This window comes from Tympanuchus pallidicinctus, unplaced genomic scaffold, assembly GCF_026119805.1.
Source record: "Tympanuchus pallidicinctus isolate F22 unplaced genomic scaffold, pur_lepc_1.0 scaffold3, whole genome shotgun sequence".
NCBI classification, from domain to species: domain Eukaryota; kingdom Metazoa; phylum Chordata; class Aves; order Galliformes; family Phasianidae; genus Tympanuchus; species Tympanuchus pallidicinctus.
Genome location: NW_026294747.1, coordinates 3,215,588 through 3,241,249, shown reverse-complemented (window position 1 = coordinate 3,241,249; position 25,662 = coordinate 3,215,588). Strand labels below are relative to the sequence as shown.

The window sequence follows — 25,662 nt, the reverse complement described above, 5'->3', positions numbered from 1 at the left end:
TGTGTCGCTCCCCAGCCTGTGTGTAATTCCTCCTGCCTGTGCTCCAGCTTTAGCACAAATGCATCTCCTGTAAGGTCAGCACATTGTAATCCTAGGAACATGCAGCACAAAATGATCAGCTGAAGACTTGAAAACAATCTGCAGTCACTACTGAAGTTTTTCGTTACTCAAAATACAACACAAAGCTTCTACGCCAGTGAACTAAGGCAGAAACCTGAGCAGAGGGAGCAAATGCCACCCGCAGCATCCCTGGCAGCTGAGCCCACGGCACCAGGACTGCAGGCGTTCACTGCCTCTCTCCCACCAGGAAAGCTGAAAGGCAGTATCTGTCCTTCTTAGGACAGAACTGCAACACCCTCACTAGTGTCCGGTTTATGGCAGGCCTTAAAATTGAGCTTACTTGAAAGAAACTGCAAAAAGGAAAAAGATTAAATGACCTTCAGAGACAAAGAGTTCATCAGGAAGCCAATGCAAATTTGCACAGGAGTGAGAGCTGCACAGTCTGTACTGAAATGTGCAGCCTGTGCTGCGATAATGGCCAGGAACAGCCTCACTCGTGCCTTTGTTTCAGTGAGGAATGAGCTCATTCTTGTTGAGAGATCCTTCTTTTGCTCAGAGAGCAAAGGAGTGTTAAAATATAACAAAGCCCTATAGTTTTCTGCAACTAAAACTGTGTGACATGGAGAGACAACCAATTAGACTGTGACCTAGTAAATAGTCAGTAAAACTCACAGAATCCCGAAGTAAAGCCAGAAAAAACAAACACAGCAGTAGCTGTCAGTTCTCACATACGGGCTTTCTGATTATTTCATCAAAATATTTGTAACATAATAAAATATACTGATTTTGTGCATTCGGCAAGCCAGATGAAATAGCGAATGCAGGGAGAACACTTCCCGCATTTACTGTGGTCTCTAACACTTTCCCATTGCTGCCAGAATTTAAACGCTGGTCCTGCTCGCACAGAGGTGTAACACAGCACACACAAAGCACAGAAACTCTCTTACCTTGCAATGTTCCTTGGCCAAAGCACTTCTCCACCTTGCTGCCCAAGAAGAATCCCAGGAAAGGGGCTTAGGTTTACTTTACAGGTTGATACCTTCATTAGGCTACCATCTAACACCCCACGGAAGGAAACAGCTTGCAACTTGACTATCTAGGCACAGGCTTTGCAAAGTTGGAGGAAGGTTGTTTTTCAACAGCACCCAGTATGCAGCAGATCTGAAAGACACTGGCAAGTAAAGCCTAGCTAGAAGGTGATCATCAGAAACTTCCCCTAGAAAGAAATCTGATCCCTCCACAAAATTAACCTCTGAAGTGCTGGAAAAGTGAGAGGTCAGGGCTTCTACTGGTACTAGGTCATCTGTGAAAAGCTGTAACCTGATGGCAGTAAAACAGGCAGACTGGGTGCCTCCAGATCACATACCGTAACGCATGAAGTAAAAGCCCATGTCAGCAATCCTGTACTTGAAGGTACTAAATGACAGTATTTGATCTCAGCTCAAAGCCTACAATCTGTAAAAGTGTATTTCCTAGTCTGTTTTTATAGTCTCACAGAATGAGTCAACTATGTGACTGCTAAAATAACTATGGTTCGCTTTATGAGAATGCAGCAGCATAAAACCAGATGACATACTTCAAATGTTTTAACATCAGATATTTGGAACACTGGTAAAATACAAATGTACACATATACACACATAAATAAAAAATATTTTCAATACAGATCCGCTGGTAAAGACCTTGATATCTTTATTTATTAATAAAGAAACTGGGACAAGATATGTAAGATTTCTCTGTTCAGGGATAAAATACACTAAACATTATTCACAGATGTAAAGCAAGGGACTTGCCACTTGTCTTTAATTCAAGTAGAATAAAGATGGGTGTTTATACATACTTGGTTAATAAAAATGTACCATTTTGAGTACTCAGAACTCTTATTTTAGCCCAATAAAAATGCTCCCTGACAATATTCTTCCTACATCTCTGCATTTGGCTGTATATGTGGGATCTTTTTTTTTTTTTTTTTTTTCCTAATATGTGAAACTATGCCAGTTCTATTTAGAATCACAGAATTGCTCAGGTTGGAAAAGACCTTAAAGAGCATCAAGTCCAACCACTACCTGACCATCCTACCCTAACTCTAACAACCCTCTGCTAAATCATGTCCCTGAGCACCACATCCAAATAGTTTTTAAACACATTCAGGATGGTGACTCAACCACATCCCTGGGCAGCCTATTCCAGTGCTTAACAACCCTTTCTGTAAAGAAGTGTTTCCTGATATTCAACCTAAATTTCCCCTGGCACAGCTTGAAGCTTTTTCCCCTTGCCTTGTCACCCGTCACCAGTGAGAAGAGACCAACCCCGCTCTCACTGTAAGCACCTTTCAGGTATTTGAAGAGAGCAATAAGGTCTGCCCTCAGCCCCCTCTTCCCCAGACTGAACAGCCCCAGTTCCTTTAGTCACTCCTCATAGGCCATATTCTGCAAGCTATTCACAAACCTTGTTGCTCTTCTTTGGGGGCAATTTACTGTGGGAAGCAGAACTTAGAGGCACGAATTACCCTTATACTGCACAAACAGAACCTATAAATATCAGAAAACCTGTGAGACAGTGAGAACTGGACTGCCGGTTGCCTACAACCCATGCAGACTCACCATTCATTGGGTCTATGGCATACTAATTGACTCGGTGCAGGGGGTAGCACCTTCAGGCACAGAGCAGGAAATATCCCCCAAAAGTACTCCCTCCCTTTCCCCTCAAAGGGAAATATGATAAACAGAAGGGGAATGGTGATAGTAATGTCGATGATGCAAAACACAGTGGTGTTGGATAGCCATGCCTAGTTGGGAGTAGAAGGCAGCACTGGAACTTGAAGTAGAAGAGGCCAGGAGCCCAAGGCTGGATGAAGAATGAAGGTTCAACATCACAGTGAGCAGAAGGGTGCTGGTGAGCGAAACAGCAAATATAGATATGTAAAGAAAAAGACAAAGAACTTGACTCTTGCTGAAGTCTACACAGTTGCTAACATTGCCTAATGCACTAACATTCAGCCATAAGGGAATATGCAAATCCATTCCCATTATTACAGTAGCACTTGTTCAGTAAGCAAGAAACTACATTTCTAATCCACCCAGGGTACGTTGCCGTTGTCCAGGCCACTGATGAGCAAGTGTGTCATGAAAAAGGGATGGGCAGAGAAGACAACACCAGGCTGCAATCCTAGCCTCACCTCAAGAAAACCATCAACCATTCAGCCGGAAGCCAAAGAAAAGAGGGAAAGAATCAGCAGAAGTCAACTGCACCAAGATAGTTATTAACTGGGTCCAGCTTGGATATCTCATTTTAAAAAAGAGGCATGTTTTAGCATAATGCTGCCCTTTTGGTTGAAAGAGTTAAAATGTAAGTATTCAAAGGTTATAAAATAATGACTTTGCGCAGAAATTCTTCTGCCAAAACCTTCAAATAAACGAGTTGCAGTCTGAGCTTGCTTTTCTATTCTGGAGTCTATATTTTAGTGGCCACAATGTTACTATAGCAACAAAGACAACTGGTAATTTAGAGGCTGGTGGATGTGACAACTTGCAATTTGGAACAATACTAACAATAAAAGTGGCTTCAGAAAAGCATCACTTAACACAAATGTTTGTGTTTCAAAATGAAAAAGGCCGTTCATTTAGTATCTTTTTGCAGCTGGACTATTATCCATATTAAGTTAGTCTAGTGGTGAATGAAAGATAGAAACATGACCCTTTTGCTTTTTGGTACGTCTGTATCTTGCAGTGCAGTCATCCCAGCCCTTTCACAGTGCATACGTGCCTACATGCAAAGCCGCAGATGCCACTAGCATTGTAGAAGATCAGACAAGAGTCACATAGCTTTTTAAACAAAAGTATTTATTATCCACAATAAAAGTGAAGGTAAACTTACTCATAGACTCACCTCTGCTGCGTTTAACTGCCCTCAAGGTATCCTTTCTAACAAATCCCATGAACTGCTCTTCATTCATTACTAAAATCACAGAGCAGTTGCTAGAAATAACTCTTAGATATCACAGGTACTTAAAAGAATCCCAACTGGAATAGAAAGGCTTTCTTCTAACCTGTCTTCACCAAAAATCTCCCCCCAAACTTGGTGTTTCTTAATTATCTGCTTATAGAGTTGTATAGAAAATTAGCACCCAACTCACACTAGTGGGTAAGGGCAGCAAGAAATGTTCTAATCCCCAAAATGATGAAATCTGAAATGGCAAGCTAGGGGGAAAAAAAAGCATCAGAACATCCCACCTTTTAAATCAACAGCTACAAATAAAAACAAAATCACCAGATTAAGGTACAGTGTTGCTCTCTATACACTAATCTACAGCCCCTTTGTCCTCCTTTTCCTGGCAGCCCTTCCACTGTAAAGGAGGAGGGATTTTGCAACATAATACCTATAACACTAAATACAGAGGGATATTTCCAAATGAATTTTATATGTAGTAATAATCATAGTTTTATGGGTCAGGAAGTTCAGAAGATTAGTGCGTTATGGCTGCAGTTTATGGAAGCTTTTGTGTTAGAACTTCTGCATAGCAATCGGGTGAGCTAAGCTGTGAACAGCTTTACATTAACTTCTTTTATGGTAGTTAAAGTTTGAGAGAAGTAAAGAGACCCCAGGTATTAATTTATCTAAAGAACAGCTGCTTAGAAAAGACTGCAAAGTGTCCTAATACTCAGTGTAATAAGATCATTGCACCTCCAATTGCTTGTTCTCTTTCTCCCCAGTTGCGTGCAATTTCCATTAACGTAAGGAAGAACAATGTGCATAGCCTGAAAGAAACTAAAACTGTATGCAGGAGAAAAAAAACAGCAAACCCACAACAATAACAGCAACAAAAAACTTATCAAAGAAATCTGCGATTTGATTTTTATTTTAAAAGGCCCAAAACCGTGATTACAGGTTTGCATTCTAGGCTACATCAACATGAATCTTGATTCATTTCAAGCTCTCCCTAAGAGAACACCAAAATGTCTGAAAATCAGGTTTTCCTGCAATATGTTAACTTCCTTTATGCTTTTACTCTCATCAGCTGAAATATATACATGTGTATATATATATATATCAGTGAGGAGCTTATAGAATGTCTGCGTTTGATGACTGCAGTGACTATAAAAGTAATGCAAGCAGCACAGACTGTCAAGACGTTGCACTTCATGGCCTTTGTATGCTTTTTTATAATGTGTGGTATGAAGGGTCTGCCACGTTTCACCATGGAAGGACTCCACTACAACCGGGTAAAATGATGTCTTAAAATAATCAGGAAAAGGGAAAAAATGGAATGTGTGCATTACTGGCTATGTGCACAATCTAATTAACATGCATATAAAATGCAAATCATGTTATTGAAAATAGTGACTGTTAGCACAACAAGTGCTTATATATTTAGTGGCTAAAATTCTATGGATGAACAAAATTGACATAAGCATTGTGTGCAAGTAAGCTCTAGGGGAACACTGGAATCAGTGCAGTCAGTAAGAAGAACAGTAGCAAATATTCTGCAGCTGCTACAATGCTGTGAACTTATGGTTTTTCTTTGCATTTCTGAAAGAAGGTAGGAGCTGGAAGAAGTAAGCCTGGAAAAATGAAGCTCTATTTTTCAGTTCCTTTCATTCTGCTGAATGAAAGAGGCATGGTATTTGCAGCCCAATGAAGGATGCATGCTATGAAATACTTGCCTTCACATTCTCCAAGGGTAAGAGTCCTCTCATCTTAGAGACTTCCCAGAAAGCAGACAATTACACTATGCTGGTGCTGCCTGGAATTTTTTATGCTTTTAGTAAGTAAACATACGAAGCACAGAATACCTCAGGATTTTGTTAAAATTGCTTACATTGGTAGTACTGTGCAGAAGAAAATAAACAAGTGTGTACTACTGCAAGGGTATACATGCAATGCACAGGAATTGACATTTTTCAAGTCCCAGCTGAATGTGAGGTCAAGTCCCTTGCAAAACTTCACATGATCAAGAGTAGGAATTTCAGCCCCGAAAAGACTTAGCAGACAGAAAAGCCAAATTTGGAATAGGATTAATGACTTGGAATAAGATTAATGATTACAGCACTGATAAGTTGTTAGGGAGAATTGTAAGGCAGAATTAGCATCTAATTCATCTAATGTTATCAATGTACTTCCTGTATCCAAACATGCATATATTTCTGTATCTAAAATGTTTTCCATATATAGCAACTAAATCACATGAAAAACAATCAACTTGAAAATATATGTAACAAATGATTTGTAAGTACAGTCTATATAAAATGAAAAAAATCTTATCTTAAAACACAACCAACCAATGTAATGAAACAGAAGAATGAACAAAATGGCATGATTGCTCCCAACCCAGGGATCTGGTAAGAGGCTTTGGGATGGATATGCGACAGATGTTCATGCATGATTTCAGTTTGCTTTCTGAGCTTTCTAGCATAATGTTTTCGCCAACAAAAAATACTGTATACGTGAGAAGCTATACAAATGCATAATCTAGGTGCAAAAGTCTCTATAGCTACAACGTGCCGAAAAAAAAAGGTTTGAATCAGAAGTTCTTTGCATTTCTACTTGGTCCTGAAAGGATGCACTCAAGAACGTGCCATGTGTAGCACCTATGGAGCTACGCCTAACATAGTGCTGTACAAACAAGCAGGCCTCCAAGGAGCTACGAGATGGAAAACTCCTATAGGACTTCGTTTACCCCCCTCCCACACTGTCCCCTCCAAAAATACTAAAACTTTGATCAGCAGCAACCATTACCCATCTGAGGGCATCCACTGTAAAAGCACTGCTGTCAGCCACCTGCATCTTAGTCAAATCCAGCTCAGTTATGATCAATACAGTTGGCCCAGACTAATTGCCTTGGTTTCCTAATTAGATATATGTCAATATTTACAGCTGTTTATTGCTGCTGTGGCTGTTAAAAAGCTAATACATCCCACTAGAAAAGTGAAGTCATTTATCTTAATTAAAGAAGCAATATTAAATCAAGCTAATATCATTATAGCTTGATTTTTAGTGTTTGCAAGTCCTCTGTATTACTGAATGCATAAGCACTGGAACCACAAATACTTCAACAGAGCAGTGGACAAAGAACAAACATGCAAACTCTCAGCTTCAACAAAAAATCACTTTGCTTTGATAGTCCATCTGCATTTTTCTAATAAAACAAAGGGACCTGCTTGACTCACACAACATAAGGATGTTCCAAAGACCATGTGTGAGCTAGAAGACTTGGCTTTCACTCAGATTATCTTTTAAAATCTTTCCTCTATTTCAAACAGTTTCCCATGTGAATTGCTTTTGTCTTGCTCTTACTATGCTGCCTGTCAAATAGACTAACTTGCCATTTTCAAATTCACAATAGCCTACCAATGTAATATTGATCTGCAGATATTTCTCATCCCTGCCATTGTTTTCTTACGTCTGGTCAAGAAAACCATTGAGTTGGTTTTCCAACCATATTTATAAAATAAAAGGACTGAAACCAGTGACCTACAAGAGAGCAGCCCTAACTGGTGCATACTTTTAACCAAAAAGCCTTCCTAGCTCAGCATTCTGCGGCTTCATGAATGAGGAGCACACAGCTCTTCAGGATTCCGTATTTTTGCTCATTCACACAAAGAAATGCTTAATTAAGCAGTACGAAAACTTGTACTTAGTCACTATCTCACAAACATGCTGCAGTCAGGACTTGCTCACATGAACTTCTGACCTTTCCTAAGCACTGATAAAACAATAGTTTTACTGGAGGATACTTATGGTCCTACAGTATTGCTGCCTGTGGTTCAGGTAGTCAACGTATCAGCCTTAGGGGAGCGTGACTGAAGGAAATCTCACCCACGGGGTTGCTCTGAACAGAAGGCCAACGTGTTTGCAGCAATGCTGGGAACCTGAAAACTTGTTCAAGACTGTTCACTTACACCGAAAGCTCTCTTCTCCTCGCAACCAATGTAAGCCTCAAAGTAACCCACATTCCCTGCACACGCTGGCTACACTGAGTGAACTTGAGCGAGTGGCATGTCTACAAAATGATTAAATCATTTAGTTTCTCTCCTGATGAGCAAATCCTTTTCAGTGCACTAGATACTACGATAAGTATAAAGCACGCAGAATGAGCTGCCATGGGATGTGAGAATACCAATGGCAATAACAACCAAATATTGATGTGGTGAGCTATTGCATTTAACAGCTATTTTCTTTTGAAACTGAGCTACTAATTCCAAACATCTGTGTTTTATAGGGAAGAGATTATCTGATACCCAATACTGCTATCTGATACCCGAAAAATTAATCTGATAAGAACTTGTAAATTATATTCTTACCGTTTCTTAACAGGTAAATATTTCTACTAGGTGCCTTATGAAATACATTAAATATTTAGTCTGGAATGCCAGATGACTACTCTTCTATTTTCCCAAGATACTGTGGGTTGCTTTCTTTATTTCTTTGTAAGTAATAAGCTGAACACAGAGCACCAGGAAAAGCAGTGTAGCTACAGGTACAGAAGGCATAGCTACACTATTATGAAGCATGGTGGTAGGTGGGCAGTTGGATGATCTCGGAGACTTGGGGGCAAGAAAAGAAAGCATATCTGGAATCACGCTTCAAATAAAGTTCACTGAAGTCCAGCCTCCTAATGAGTCAGAAATGCTATGGGCAGAAGATGCCCAGAATCAATCTAACACAAGCATGGCTCTGATTCCAATGTGTTCAAACCTTCTGTAAGGGCTAACTTTGCTCTGGAAAACTTTGTGCCCATGCAGCACCAGGTGTTACCTGCCCTCCCACACCTGGCACAAAAGCACTATAAATCCACCAACCAAAGGCACAGTGATGTTCGTGATTCGGATCTATGCAACTTGTAACACTCAGCATGGGTCACACAAGTATGAACCAAGTAATTATCCAACACTAGGTTAATTACCGTCGTGCAACACTGCATTATCAGGCATTCACACACACTTTTGTTTCATTTATTTCCATTATAATCAGGTGCCACGACAGATGTCAGTGCCAGAGGTGAGGCTGATCCTGGGCTCCTCCAACAAACACTTCTGATGCGTGGTTAACTTCCCTGGCACCCAGCTCAGCACGCTATTATTCACTGCATTATCTACTCGCATTCTATAATTTTGCAATATTCATTAAAATGATGCCTCACTTTGCAAATGAAAATGCAAAGGAAAAAAACGTAACACGCACATTACTGGCTATGTGCACAACGTAATTAACATGCATATAATCTGTATGCAAATCATGTTATTGGAAATAGTGACTATTAGCATAACAAGTGCTTATTATTTATTGAGATGCAACTCAAGCAGGCATCCTGCTGGGGTCTAACATCTTTCCTTTAAACAGCACCATCTCTTTTTTCCTTCGTTCACTCATTCTTCTCTCCTCTTGATGATTAATAGCACAGAAAAACAGGGAGACTCCCTTCTGTGCCTTTGTTTAAAGTAGGAAATCTTGCGTGTTTAATTGCCCTCAAGCATCTGATCGAGTTCAAAGCTCAGTGGCGTCTCTCTTACCGTGCTGCATCCCCCCACCATCACCACTGATGCTGCTTCCTCGCTCCACTCCCCGGCCTGCAAAAATCCTGAGGCTTCAGGATCTCAGCAAGGCTGTATAACCTTTCATTGCATTTCTGCAAGAGCGAAAATTGCAAAACCGTTTCTTGCCCAGTAATTCCTTCCCGAGCCCCAGCCCTCCTGGGCTTTGTGCAGCGTGTTCATTCTCTCTGAGGCTACACCCTCTGCTTCAGAGATGGCTCTGTTACAGTGATGAAATAATTATCGGGGGGGATGATTTCAATTTTTTGTTGGTTTGCCAAAAGCGAGATGCTTGACCTGAAGTTTTCCAAGCTCCATGCCAACCTGGGGATGGACTCTGGTCTCAGTAAAAGCAGCGCAACCGCTTCTGAGTAGCATTTTGCTTTCTTTCCTTTGACGCAGTAGCTGAACTGCATAATTGTTTTAAAGACTGGGTCTTTTTGAAGAAATATCATCAAATATTCCATTGGGTTATAAAAAATGCAAGTCTTCAAAAAGTGAGGTGATTCCCTTGGAGCCTTTGCTAATTTTCGTAGTTAAATCATCCAGGGGGAAGTGGGAGTTCAAGGACTTCAACCTTAATTCTTTCCATCCCACCTCTGTGATCTGATAGCTCTGCAACAGCCAAGAGTCCAATTAACACCTTTCAGTATCTTGTGAGGAAACGATTTCATTTCCAGGAAATAATTAGGCAGCAGAGACAGAGATAATTAAATACTGTTGGAGAAATGACTCAAATATAGGAGACCGAAACTGAGACTCTTGCTGAAGTCAGACACAGCAAAACCCCAACATGAGTTTTTGCTTTAGAACATCTACCAGTGCACAACTACTCTGTGACAACTCTCTGTGGAAGGGGAGAGAAAAAAAAATAAAGGGGGAGAGAGGGGGAAAAAAAAAGTTGGGGGAGGGAGGTGGGTAAAATTTAAAAACCTCCTTATTTTCAATTTCACCCCAAAATTTTAACTCAAAAATAATTTTATATCAGCCTCTCATCTCTCTGCCCCATTTAAACACTAGCAGAGCGTGGCTGAGCTGTAAAATGGTGTTTCATATTGCTTTCAGAGACTTAACATAAACTAATACTGATAAAGACTGCTCTGTTTTAGAAGAAGCGATCATTGGATAGCTTTACTCTGCATTTTTCTCATGTCTCTTGAATCTGCTGTTTTACTATAACTACAGCTCACTACTAGACAGGCAAATGTCTCATGAAAATTCTGCTTTCTTCCCACAGAGCTGCGCTTAACCAAGTTAAGCACAAGTCAACTTGTGCTCTACTTTTATAACTGCACCAACATGAATCACAATCTCCTTCATGAAAACGGTGTTAAAATGTGACAGTAACATCAGAAACAGGTATCATTAAATAAGAGGAGAATGCATACAAATTGGGAAGTTGCTTTAAGATTCTCAATCTTTGTTTTGCATGGACATTTAAGACTAGATATGTATAAACACAGATTTCTTGCTACAACCTAATCCATATCAGGATTCCTGTGGATCACAAATGCTCTCAAAGCACAAATAATTGGGTGCATTCTCTACAGAATTCATACAGTCTGAAAATACAGACTAAGTATGGTGTAAGGCTTTGGGTGAACTTTGGGTGGCAACAGATGCTGCTATCTCCTCCTACAGGCTCATGTTACTGTTTTTTTCCTTCACCTTTTCCTTCTCCCCTCTTTCCACGGACAGACATAGTTGTCTAGCATTTCTAGCTATTAATGATAATATTCTACTCACTCTTTGTGCACACAAAACACTTTTAGTTTTCCAAGTGAAACACTGTGCTACAGTCATCCGTGAAAAACGAAATGAAACCTTTGCATTAAAATGCTAACGAAACAAAACTATGTCTGAGATAGTATCAAATAACATCAGTAGTCTCAAAGAGATGTTTAAGGCATTGAGTCATGTTCTGAAGAATATTTCTAGTTGCAACTTTCATAGCAGGAATAAATCAATCTTGACAGTGAACATGAAAGCAGGAATAAAACCTTTTTGAACACTCAAGGTGGTTTGCTCATTTCCCCCAAACCAAAACGAATGGATTAGTTGATATATATGAAAATGAACTTCAACTAACAACATAATCAGAGAAGATTAAAAGCTAAAATTAGATAAGAAAGACAAAAATGTTACTTGGGGCTGATGGCAGCACATGGCAACTGCAGTAGCTGCTGAGCTGAGCGTTCGTCAGTTAAGTAACAAAAAATATAAATGTAGTTAAGAAGAGCTGAACTCAGCCCTTGGACTTTGCTCAGGCAGTAATCAGGCCCCTCATTTTTAGCACTGATCCTCTGGCTACTTATTGACCAAATATACCTGGACGTACATAAACACAGCCTCTAGCGATGCGGTACAGATAGAGGCTTTGTGCATTAACTCTGCACTGTTCTGCACTCGCATCAAATTACTTAGTTTCAAATTGCACCAACTGGTGCTAACAAAATTAGATGTTTTATTTTTAATGTGAATGGCAAATAATAGTAATAATAATAAAAACTGATTACATACATTCTTATAATGCAGTGCAATGTAGCTCAAAGTGTTTCTAGTACAGAGCGTGCATTTATTTATCCTGGCCAAATCTACATCTACTGTATATACCTAAGCAACACGGGACTATCATGTGAAAGACTTAATGCCTGTTTACAAAATAACAGGGAGTCTTTAAACTTCATGTAGCTGCATTAACACTGTGCTGCCTAAGCTGCAGGATGCCAGGTCTCAGCTCAGAGAGAGCAGGAGCAAAGTGATTACTTGTTCTGTAGAGCCTCAGCATCACTGTGAATCCTAATAGCTGTCATAAAAAGGTCAGAAAGTCACTTACTCCTGGAACATCTCTAAACCACGAGGAAGCTGAGGAATGGAGAAGAGCAGAGTAGGACTCAAAGATAAGAAGGGTACTGTCCTGCAATACGGAATAGTTTGCTGGCCACCAAGGAGCTTACTGAGACATCCAGGAGTAACCCAGCAGTGCCCAGAATCTCAAGAGAGCAAAAATAAAATGATGCACTGTTGCCCCTTCCTCCTCACTGCTGGATGCAGAAATGCAGGAAAGTTACTCCCCAGAGCTGGAAAGTCAATCCAGTGGGATGGACATTCCCACATCATGGTCCATACTTCTACATATGTACACTTGTGAGCCATCCAGCTTCCAGGAGTCACTCTGTGTCAGTGAAACAGCAAGTGCTGTGTAGAGACATATATGAATGTTGAGACATGTCCATCCTTACAAAAAGACAGTTGTAATTAGTAAATGAGGTTTGTGTGAGGAGGGAAGAGCATGCACCTCTTTCTGGAGCACCATGGAAATAGGGAGCAAGCCTTCATTTTAGCAGAACTCATCTTCTGCCTTACTGATGCTAAGTCAGGGATTTTTGCATTTCTCTTGACATCAGTAAGCCCAAAGGTATCCCTACATTCCTTCATTTGTCATACAGGACAGCTGAAGGATATATCTACTTACCAAATATGCAGCGTTTTGAACTCAAAGCTGTGGATACCTTACAGCTGTTCCTGCTGTGCTGCAGATGTGGATATGCATGGGATATACACCCAACTTTAAACATTTTAGCTAGCTAGTCGAATTGGATGCCTTATTTCCCTGTATAAGCAGTGATCCTTTGGTACACCTGGATATCACAAGGAGGCTTCCTGGGAAGGAGATCATTGCAGGCTTCTCACCCATTTTCCAGAGGGTGATTTCAGTGGTCTCAATGAGTTTCCACACCAGTCTAATACTTGGGATTCCTCTTTCCGAGTCTGACAGCTGTCTGCTACTAGTTTTTATCTCTTCAATCTCCAAATCCCAAACTCAGAGGTTACTGCTGTAGGTCAGTTGTGATACTATGTTGACACTCTTGCCATTCGACATAGAAAACCAAATAACAAAGTCTGCGCTATGTCAGCAAGCATTTCACATTCTTCGGTTTGTCATGCAAAGCACAAAGGCTTGTGATACAGTTCAAAACGGTCTTTGTATCTACAATCTTGTTTACCCTTGGAATACAAGCTTAATTTTCCACATGCCTGAAGTATTTTAAAAGCCACTTTATACAACAGAAAAGACAGTGTTGATCTCCAGCAGTGGAAGAAGCAATATCAAGGGGTTCAGTAGAGGCTCTAAATCAGCAGTAATGTCAACTTGGTAGTCAAACACTTAAGAGTGGGTGCAGATGGAAAGAAAAGTCACCTTAGGAAGAAATCTAATTCCAGTGGTGTAGTCCCTTTGGTGGTGTAGTTTCCTTTCAGTTTCTACCTAGCAGTACCTGCAACTCTCTATTAGCTTTGTAGTGAACTTCAGTTCCTGACTTTTAACAGCATTTTAACTAGCTACCAAAGCAGAGATGGAAATAGCTTCTAAAGGAATGTGGAATCAGAATCACAGTAACTAAAGCAGGGGGCATGACACGAGAAAAAGAAATTAAAAGAAGAAATGCAACACCGAAAGATTTTACCTACGTGCCTTTAGTATTTATATCAAAGCAAAAAAAAAAAAAAAAAAAGAAAAACACAGAAAATGGGTTTTAAAACTATAATATCAGTGACAACTCTGGAGGGGACGGCATGTAGGTAAAGGGTAACTTCTTTGTTTCTGGTTTTGGATTTTTTTGCATAGATTGGTAGAACTGTACCTCCTCATTAATGGAAGGAAGTTCTTGAAGAATGTCAACAACCATTTGCAGCTGTTTTGTTAGCCTGCAAGGCTACTAAAAAGAGGGGAAGAAGACAATTCTTGGCTTACCTTACTGGCTCAGAGTAACAGATAGGTCCTAAATAAAGTAAATAAAATAAAAGCTTCTTTTGGCCATGGATACATAGAAAAAGGAAACTCCAGTAGGAAAACTAATTACATTTTTATAAGAAGTCAGTTAAATAGGCAAACAATCCCCTCCCACCCCCAATATATATCATATATCGATATATATCCCATGTATCCATCATGTATATCAATCTTATATCACTATTACCACTTGATGTGATAATCTAGAGCCTGGATAGAAATTTTTAAATAAATACAATCTCTGCTGAAAAGAAAATCCCCCTCCTTACCTCATCCCCTCCTCACTCAAAACACTTTGTACATTTCGGGCAGCCCCAATTCACAGTGAAAAGCAAACTCATTGCAGATCATCGTTTAGTAAGAAAAATCAGACATCCTAAGTATATCCTTCTCAGAAAGCAATATACTTCATCCAACTAGATGTGCTCCAGAAAGTATGTGAGTGATTTAAAAAAGAAAAAAAAAGTATTACTTGCCCACTGAATGCTTTCACATGCAAGCCACAAAGCTGAAAAGAACCTCATTGCCCAAGGGAGGGCAATTCTCACAAAGCCACTTCATCTCTGACCTCCTCCTTTTCATCTTTAAGGGAGTTCCACAAACTATCTTCAAAGAATTAACCAGAGCATCCAAATAACGATTCCAGTGGATATTAAAAACCACAGATTAAATAATGGGACAGACTTTACAGCCAGTTATAGTTTGTTCCCTCTCCCCAGCCAACCCCTCCGTATCACACAAGTTATAAATCGTCCATATCTCTCTACTGCACATCACATAAACCTCCTATTATCATGCCTTTCCTTGATAAACCATCCTCTGCTTCACAGGTATTGTCTGCCTTTACAACTTATTCTAAACTACTTATAAATCTCCTATCATGCCTTTCCTTGATAAACCATCCTCTGCTTCACAGGTATTGTCTGCCTTTACAACTTACTCTAAACTACTTATAAATCTGGATATATTTAGAGCAACTGTTTGTAACCTGTACTTAGCAATGAAACTTCTTGCATCTATTTGAAACCAGAAGAAATGTTTATGCACACAATAGTTTGCTATCCTTAGCCCACTGAAACCCATCTGCCAAATGATCTCAACTCCCTTGACTAACTGTCTTGTTTGAATGCAGAATACTTTTTTTCCTTTTGGTACTGTTAATTTCAGCCCTCAGGTACAGCTACTGTACCACTGCTTCACCCACTCTTTGTTGCTTACCTTTGCAATTACTTTATGTAACCTAAAACCACTTTGGACTACTGCTTGTTAAAAGACTCCTTGGAAAATAAAAGTATTTGGCATTGTGATTCTAATCTGCAGGTTCCAAAGCCATAAACTTCAAAGAATCTTTGCAATGTGAATTTCCCCGTTTGTTTGAGTCAGTTCTCAAGATAAATGTGGGACCTTACAAAGACAGAGAGATAGGTATATATATAGGTACCAAGGTACAGCTTGAATATTTAGAAGCAGTGCTAGTTTTCCTAACTTGCAGTTAAAATCCAAACAGGTGGTCATGCAGAGAGACCTGTTATGTGTATATTTCACCCGTGACTTTGCTATTAAGCAAGTATACCTGGACATGTATTTACAAACTGCAGTGACTCACAGCACACGTACAGTAACAGTGAATGATGAGTCGTTGGGCACTTATTTTTTCATGTCTCTTAACTTGAAAGAAACCTTGCAGATTTTTAAATTATTTTCTAGAAAACCATGCTGATTTAGTATATAAGATCTTCAAATAAGGGGATCCTGCTGCCTACCAAGAAAAAAGGGGAAAAGCAGAGTTTGTAAACCACATGTATCATACAAACTGTATGCAAATACAATCATCAGAGCTTTCTTGAGGTGAAGGAACTGTAAAATCTTCCTGGTACACAAGTAATAGCTTGGCAGCATATCTGTGACTGAGATCTCCTGACGTCTCTGTAGATGGGACACAAGAACCCTCTCTACTGACAGAAAGGAGATTCTCCCTCCATGAATCTCTTCATACGAACCATCAGATGAAGCTCCCTGTAAAGGCTATTTGCTGCGGAACTCCACAGACACTTATGTCAACTCTCCTAAGGGAATATGGCAAGATCAGGAGATGCTGTGGGGGAAGATGATGGGAATTCCACTGCCATTACAATGCCAGAATATCTATTTCTACATATTTTTACCAGAGTTGTGCTTGTCTGAAGCTTAAAATATAATCCACTCATGTTTTAACATTCTAGGACAAAGGCTTTCCAGTCTGAGCAGCTAGTCCAGACATACATCCTCTGTTTTTCCTCTTATGCATCATGATACCAATGCTCGAGCAGCAAAACTAAAGTAAGGATGAGATGGGCAGTAAAGGGATAATACTGCTAATGGATATTCTCTGAGCAGAGGACTTAACCCCTTGTCTGCAAAGACAGGAATTGCAGACATCCTCATTTAGCTTTAACTGCATTGCCTCAATTAAGGGGACAAACTGAAAATACACACGCAATAACTAAAGGTGTCTTGCCCTAACAAAAAACTGCATGACAAATCACAGAATGGCCAGGGTAGGAAGGGACCTCAAGGATCACGAATCTCCAACCCCTTGCCACACGCAGGGCCACCAACCTCCCCATTTAATTCTAGACCAGGCTGCCCAGGACCCCATCCAACCTGGCCTTGAACACCTCTACGGACAGAGCATCCACAGCCTAACAGAGAGCACCTAAACAGAATTGTACGTTGTTCCACTTTCCTATTTTACCATTGCCTACAATAAAGACAATTTGATGCAGCTTCTTACATGACACCTACCAGCACAGTGCCTGTAGTTTACTGCTTTCAGTGAAATTTGATGCCTCCCAAAACCAGTGACATCTCCTCTGTTTCCACTTTCCTCCGTGTTTCAGAACAGAACAATATCATCCCCAGCTTGATGACATGCCTTTGCTTGCTTTTCAACTCTTCTGAAGTGTAATCCCAGTTGCCAAGGTAGTCCAACTATCTCCTTCCTTCCCTAAGCACTAACCCCTCTTTTAAGCCATCTTGTACTTTTAATAGGATTCAAAATATTAACTAATAGTGAATTTAAACATACTGAGGTCTAGAATTTTTCCTCCATGAAAATGCAAAGCATCGGCTATTTCCTGAGTCAAGAGATACAAAAATATCCGTAACCTGTTTTTACACAAAGTAAAATCACAACAAAGTATTACTCTTTAGATATTAGGAAAGCCTGATTCTTACCTTTCACAGAAATTGCTGTAAATGATAGCATATGTAAAATGTTGCATTCAGTAACATTTCTAATCAGAGTATGGCAGGAGTATTTGTGCTCTGCATGGAATGCCCTCTGGCTATCTGCTCTGTTACTGTTTCGCTCTCAGTTTTTCTGTCCCATTCACATTCTCCATTCTCACCTGGATTATCCAAGAATCTTGCCGTGAGCAGGAAATGCTGCTGACCACCTGGAGCTGGTTTCAGCCACAAGTTAAGTTGGCAATTAAACTGATTTTGTTCTAGTTTGAACTGCAGAATCTTCAGTGTGACAACACTGTCATTAAGGACACCGTGAGACAGAAATACTCTGGAAGTGCAGTTCAATCTTATCCACGTTCAACAGCTGACCCGTGTTTTATCTACTGTCCACACATGTTGGAGCTGTTCAAAGTACAAAGACCATGTAATGTGATATCTCCTTACAGTGAGAAGGGGCTTTAAAAACGACAAACTGGGAAGACCTTTTTTTCCCTCATCCTCCTATGCAAAGGTTCAAACTCACAGAGCCTCAAATCAAACTGCAGAACTGAAACAATCCATGCAAATCACACTTGGAAGTTGTTATTAATAGACTCCATCACCGAGACTTAAAAAAAAAAAAAAATCATACTGACTTTTCCTTAATTACAGCATTAAAGTTACTCCTGACAAGCTCATATCCATTAATAGAGCCTCACGACCTATTTACCAAAATGTGATAAGTCAGCACAGGTCTCAATTACCTTATCTAATTAAGAAGTTATATAAGAAAGTAATTACAGAAAGATTTACTCAAAACTAAGTGTCAAATTTCTTCCCTCTTATCTGTGTGCACTCATAAATGCAAGTTGCATAGATGAACTTCAAGACAGAGTTAGATCTCAGATCAAGCAACCGTGCCTGGCAACATGAAGTAAACTTCAGCTGCCAGATGGTACACACCACATCCATACACATACAAGGCAAAACCATAGGTGGCTAATTTACAGCCTTAAAAAAAGATTAAAAATAAAATAAAATCACAAGCTAAATAAAAAGGCATCCTTAATGCCTTTTTTCATTAAAAATGCCTTTGTTCCATGCAAACACAAATTGTCTCAAAGTGAATAAATAAGCTCAGCTGTGTTGTGCAATGATTCCATTAACCTTGCAATCAAGCGTTAAATTAAATTGCCTCATTTAGATTTCCCTGCTGCAGGGGAAAATATACCTTCTAAGGTCTGTGCTTTACATTACCAGAGCCCAAGAGCGAGAGCTTCACCACTAGACTTCTACAATTAATAACATCAGAAACAAAACGAACAGGCAACCTGCAAAAGTTCCTCTGATAACTTTTTAATGATTAACCTTATATTTAAAGGTTCATGGCCTTTCACGCCCATTCTCCCATGCAATCAATCAAAATCTGCTTTGAGCGAGCTACATTTCATCTTCATGTTTCTACGGACACTGGTAAAGCACCTCCGAACTCCTGCTTCCCTCTCCACAGAATCAAGAAAGCAATGCACTACCACACCAGTTTTATTAAAGCCCTATTCCTTAGGCCAGTTTTCACCCTGTAAAACTGCAGATAAAACCAAGATATTCTTTTCCTGTTGCTTAAATTGCAAATTATGGTCACCCAGCAACCAAAGGGGAGCCATTTTTTAATTGCTGAGCTATTGTGAGGAAATGCTGATCTTCTACATAAGATGAATAAGCCTGCATTCCAAAATGTCAAAGCAACACATACTAACATCACCAAATCTTGCACTAGGCTAATTCCTCTGTGATCTCCTGTTGCAGCTAACTCGCCCATCACACACTGTGTGTCAGCCCCCGCCCCAGTATGAGCTGAATGAATTATTTTTAATGTGGAGATAGCTGACATTAACTAGGGATTGCATTTTAGTGTGTCACAATCCCATTTTAAGTTGGACAACATTTAAGCACAAAAACAACACCTCTTGTAGAACACATGTAATTGGTCCTTGTGTGGTGGCATCTTCAGGAAAGGAGACAATTAAATAAAATGTGAGAACAGCTTATATACCAAGCAAGCACAGAACTATCAGGGGAGGACTACCTCTTCAGAAGGATCACTATTACTTATGCAATAATACAGTTTACATTAGACTAATCCTGTATTATAAATATACAGCTTTGGTTAATGTAGCAAAGCCACAGCAGCAAAGCATGACACTTGGTTTGTCTTCAGTTATAGCACTAGGTGGCAATGCCTTCACCCACAGGCAGCCAGGAGTAGTGCTCTTGGCTGAATATGGGTTTTAGGTTGTAAATTTCAGAAACAGATATGAGCTCCTGAGAAATCTAGGCATACTTTCCAACTGGAAGTGTATGCTAACTTAATAATCAAAACCGAGCTGAGATTCTCTGAGAGGCTTTCATTCCTTTATTGAAAGCCAAAACAATACAGCATGGCTTTCCTTGAAAGCAAGACAAGCTTCTCCATCATCATCTGTCCCTGGTATTACGCCTTACTGCATGCATCTGTATCAAGAGAGTACCAGTTGTGTCCAACTCATCAACTACAGCTGCACCCCAGAAAGACAGACAACAAAAGCAAACAAAACTTATGGTTTGAAAATTGGTTCAAATCTGTAACTCAAATCTTAGGGTCAGATCATGGAAGGAAAAGGATACAGTTCACTTACTGCATCAACAGTAACACTCATCAGGTTTTGTGTTTGGAAGAGAAAGCAGCAGCTACAGGCCGATCCATTAAAAGCAGAAGTATTTAACTCATTTATCTCAACTCCAACAGAATACAGGACTCATTACTGTCCATCTACCTGCTTCTTTATGGATCACAGTACTGTTAATTATGGATTTTTAACCTCCGTCCTAATTGTTGATCTTTGGCCTTGACCTTTCACGCGGAGTCACCGGACTTGAAAGAATCATTGGAAGTGAAAAGAGAATTAGGCCTTTTTTCTTTCAAAAGCTATTAAAATTAAGTTTCACATTTTCCTGTGTTACATCATGCACACAGAAGAACAGGTGGGAATACAAGTGAGAAACCGGAAGACAAAGCTGGTATTCATCCCGAGCCTTCCATGAATGCGTAACCTAACATACTTTGCAGAAGTCATAGCCACGTATTCAGTACTTGAATTCCCAAAGCTGTAGAAAACATTTCAGTATGCACTGGATACAACTTGAACTAAATGCACAACTGCATCCCAGCATTTGCTGGATGAGAGCTTACCTGTCAGCATCTCCAAGTCCCAGGGACGTGTTGCGCTGCATGGTCTCCCGCACTGCAGCCATGCCATCAGGCAGCCGGTTTAGCCTTCGCGTGTAGAGGCCCAAGCCACCATCTGTCATATACCTTAGAAACAACAAAACATCACTTTCAGTAAACCCATCAAATGTTCAGATATTAATGCACTGTGTTAACCTTCAGTGTGTTTGTAACTGCAGAATGCATTTCCCATGCTCTCACGTTGAGAATATTTCCCAAAACACAAAGCAAGGAAAAGTTTATTCTTGATGATACTGGAGACCTTTTGGCCCTCTCTCATCATTCCCTACTCCATCTTGCAACCTTTCACATTAATAAGAACTGGACTTCAGCATAACTGTGACCTACTCTGGGGAGCCTGCTTCAGCAGGAAGATTAGACTGGATGATCTCCAGAGGCCCCTTCCAACCCTCACGATTCCGTCAGACAAAGGAATAATACTTACCCTTCATTATTGCTGTCTCAATGGAAATCATTCAATAGTTGAGAATGATACAATCACTTATCCCCTCCTACCACAAAAAGCACAGTTTATCCCATGCTGAACTATGTTGTGTGGACATCACAGGGGAATTCTCAAACCTTTCACAATTTAACTGCAAAAATCACAGTGAATTCACCCTAGGTTTTTTCAGTGGTGCATGAACAATTAATAACCCAAGATTTACAGAGAGAACTCAAAGATGCAATGTGAAATAAAACCTTGTTTCAATCTTGTTCCAGCTCCTGTATTGTTTTCTGTCTGTAACTATGACTTAGAGACATTTGCCTTTTAGAAGTGCTATTATTTTTAGGTATTAGGAAATGCCAGGTATGGGTAAGATATTTCAACAATTGCTAAGATAACACATTTCTTACTACCTTGGGAGTGAAAAGACAGCAGCTCACTGAATTATATTCTGATACACTAGACATCTTCCTCTGTTAAAAGGACACATAGTTTTTCCCTTACAGCAAGGCAGCCTCATTCACAGCAAGAAAGGAAAGACACTCCTAGCTTCAGTTAGTAATGCCTCTATCAGGGAGAGGGAGAGTGGAAAAGCAGTTTGCACGAGTTGTGCCTCTGCATTTTTTCTACTGCTTTCCTCAAAGACGTTCCTGCAACAGATGTAGTTTACCAAAGTCAAATTCAATTACTGCATTTAGAAAACCGGGACAGTAAAAAGTCAACAAAGCTCATGCAGTCTGCTGCTCAGCATTTGAGTTAGATTTATGAATCTCTACGGTGCCTGCCTTGGAACAACGGAGGAGTCCCTCTGGGGAGTTTAACAAAGAGATTGCTAAGCTGGTAAAGCCAGACCCCAGACGATTCCCCGTTCAGCAAATCTGCGGGTACGAGGTTGTCGGAGCTCACAAACGACGACTCTAAAAAGAGGGGAGCAGCTCTGCTGCAGCAAGTGTGGAATTTGCCTCAGGTCTTTGCATTCTAACATTTGCTTGACGTAGCTGATAAATACTATATCGTGGAAAAACTTTCTTTTCCCCTTAACCTACTAAAGTAAAAGGGAAAGAAAAGCGGAGCTTAAGACCACATTGCTGTACAAAGACATAAACAGCATTTTGCAAAAACAGCCAATGTACACACGTTAATTGGTTTACTGCAGGAACTTGCCTGCACATGAAACCTGCTCCTGCGTGAACACCCACTGCACACGTACTGCAAAGAGCAGCTCTCAGCTTTATTGTCAGGCTTCACCTCCCCCTGACATAACTAGACCTTCGATGAAAGACTGCAATGGATTGTCCTCCATGGTTATTACCAGAATCAGTTCAATGAAACAAGTTACTCTCAGGAGTTGTTAGTCATGCTGAAATCAATGGAAAGCTACTAATATCAACACGTTTCACACTCTGCGGAGAAGCTCAGCAAGCTGATAGATCAGAGTAACTGCAGTGGCATCAAAGTGGAAAACAGCAGATTTATTCAATGTCTTTGTCATGAGGTTTCACAAACCAAGACACCTTACAAGAGCACGGACAGACAATGCCTTTTACCCACTGTTCCAACGAGTTTCTTACACGTCAGGACAACACAAGATGTACACAGTTTTGTATTTTGAAACAGGTTTGTGTAATCACAGATTGAAAGCTTTACATCGTATTTTTATTACATGCAATGTTCTCCACCCAGGAATGCTTCATTTCAGAAAAGACTTCAGAAGGAATAATGCTTAAAGTCCTGCATGAAACACGGAGGCCAAAGAACACGGGGAGGTACTGCCTTGTGGCAGAGAAACATGCACTGACATTAAAGCAATTTTAAAATAAAGTAAGTTTGCTACTACTCATAGGTAATGCAGGAGAAGAGAGCAAGAAAGCTACTGGTGCCAAAAACCTCCAGCCATTGCTTTCTTCTCCTTCTTCCCCATCCCTCCAAACCTCTTGGCTCTCAGAGGCCATCTTCCTTTTATGAATACACTGTTGTTATCGCTGCTCATTTTTGCCTTATGACAAGGGAGAATATAATTAAGTAATATGTTTCTGAAGACAATCTTACAAAGTTTTCCTCAGAGAAGAATAAAACTAGGAAATTCACCTCATGTGTATAATTCTAACAGTTCTCAATGATATCTGAATCATCATACATCTCTATACTAACCTCTAAACCAAACCTACTTATTCTGATTCAAGACAAAAAAGAAAACTTTAATCCCCATCTTTAATCCCCCTCTTTCTTCCGCCTGCAGAAGCAGTCAGCACTAGGGTTGTGTGAGAATAAATCTCTGACAAGATCACTGGGAGTGTACCTAAATTTCCAATTTCACGTGCCTGTCAACTCCTCTAACAACTCCTTAAGCGTTCCCCTGAGTACAAGCATTTTCCTTGAAACAGCTTTGCCTCCTACACAGTGATCCACTGCAGTCAAATAATTGTATTAGGGCAATTATCAATTAGGTTTAATTTCTTTGGCTTTTCTTATTAAAAGCACGACAAATATCTACTTATTAAAAGCACTGCATTCAGCCTTGCTGAATTCACAAATCACAGCAACTCTGCAAGCAGTTCAAGTTCAGTGTCAAAACAAGCACTTCAAAATACTTCCTACCTACTCCCAAAAAAGAAAAGTGGGAAAAAGTATAGCATCTGGGCTCAGTGACTTTCTGAATCAAATTAATAGCTCAGATCTTCTAGAGATGGTACCAACAGGTAGTGGAGACTGGCTGTCAACACTAGAGTAGCATGTACTCAAATTTGATGAATGAGACAAAGATGACATTGGTTACATGGATTTTCTAGTCCTTCAGAAATGAATACTCATTACTCTTCTCTACAGTTTTACTCTTCATCTTCAAGGAAATAAATTTAACCACACCTCTTTCTTTCACTAGGAAAAGACTCAGGTTAAACAAGAGCAGTATTATGCATTCCAGCACAACTGGAGTTCACAGCACACTTTCTAGGTGACACTTCAAGAAAATGGCTTCCTGCCCTGTATTACAAGTATAAAATAATTTGCTTTGGAGTTCCCTGGACAATCTGGATTTGTAAACTTCTCTTTTCATTAGCCAAATACATCCTTTCTGTGCCTCTGAAATTTTGAATGCTGTTCTAAGTCCTTCCAAGAGCAATACTGTGAGGTTATTTCCAATGCCAAAGTGATTCATTTCCCACTCCTGAAAGGTATTTACAGGGAACAAGAACAGGTTACACAAGGGATCCGTAAAATTTAGCGGTCTTAGTCACCTGGTTTCTGCTCACATTCTGTACTTGCTCAGGTATATCTAGACAGCCAACAGCACACTCACTTTCATAGTCCTTTCATGGTCTGGAAACTTGTACCACTTCGTATATATTCATTTCACTCTTTAACATATGAATATGACCTTCCCAATTTTGCAAACAGCTTGCCATGGGACAGGCACTCTTTACTTAAGAATTAATACTTAAGTCATTTCTCCCCTCCCCCAAGTCCTTCCATTCATTGTTCCTTACTGGCACTCTCCACTAAATGCCCATCATGATCTGTTCTTTGTCTTTCTAGCCAAAGCCTGTCTGTAAGTCTGGTTTAAATCCCACTTTGGAACCCTGTGAATTTCAGCAAAGTCAGTCGCAGAGGGATCAGGTCCTTAGCTTTCAGTTTGGCACTGCTAATACAATGCTCATATATCTAACATTCAATCCAAACGTCACCTTTCAGGTTCACAGAAGCATAAACCTAGTGTTCATTTAACTTACAATTTCACTTCACATTTAAGATAGTGTGTTAGTTATAAATTGATAGACTTTTATGAATAATCTTTAAATAGTTACAGTTGAAAAACTAATGAATAAATTATGAGTTGCTTTGAGGATGCTCAAATCCAAACACAGACTAAAACCAGAAAAAAACCTACAAATGACTTGCAGTTTCAAAAGTCATCATCACTGCATAAGGAGACATTCACTCCAGTAACAGGCAAAAGAGAAAAGAGATTACACAAAATGTAGTAAGTATATTTTAGTTTCACAGCTTATTTAGTTAAATCTCCCAACTGTAAAGCACGTGAATTGGTAGATTAAGATTATATTCATACAAATATTTTATATTGCATTATGTAAAATATAAGCACTCTATTTACTATATTTTATATTCCCCTGTGTTGTCTCAGTTATCTTCCCCTTCTCTATGGGCTCTGTATGAGAACAAAGCACAGGTTGAAGCGTAACTTATTCCTCTTCATCTGTCCTGGATTTGAATGGCCCTTCAGGAATGAATGGGACACTGCATCTTGAAGGAAAACTCTTGTTATGGCCATGAGAAACTTCAAATGCCGATATTAATTATTAACAGTCTCGGAAGCAGGCTTAAAGGCATCCAGGTGATTAAA

General features: G+C 39.8%; 1 protein-coding gene across 6 annotated transcripts in view; it reads right to left on the bottom strand.

The window, feature by feature from the left end:
• NAV2 (neuron navigator 2) overlaps positions 1-25,662 on the bottom strand; it is a 189,774-nt gene that overhangs the window by 60,406 nt on the left and 103,706 nt on the right. For 5 of the 6 annotated variants that reach the window (XM_052695681.1, XM_052695682.1, XM_052695683.1 and 2 more), the window contains one exon: positions 20,819-20,941. In XM_052695681.1, coding sequence (XP_052551641.1) covers positions 20,819-20,941 — 123 coding nt within the window. Of the gene's footprint in view, positions 1-1,007; positions 1,260-20,818; positions 20,942-25,662 lie in introns of those variants that run through there. The other variant, XM_052695686.1, reaches the window with a different exon arrangement.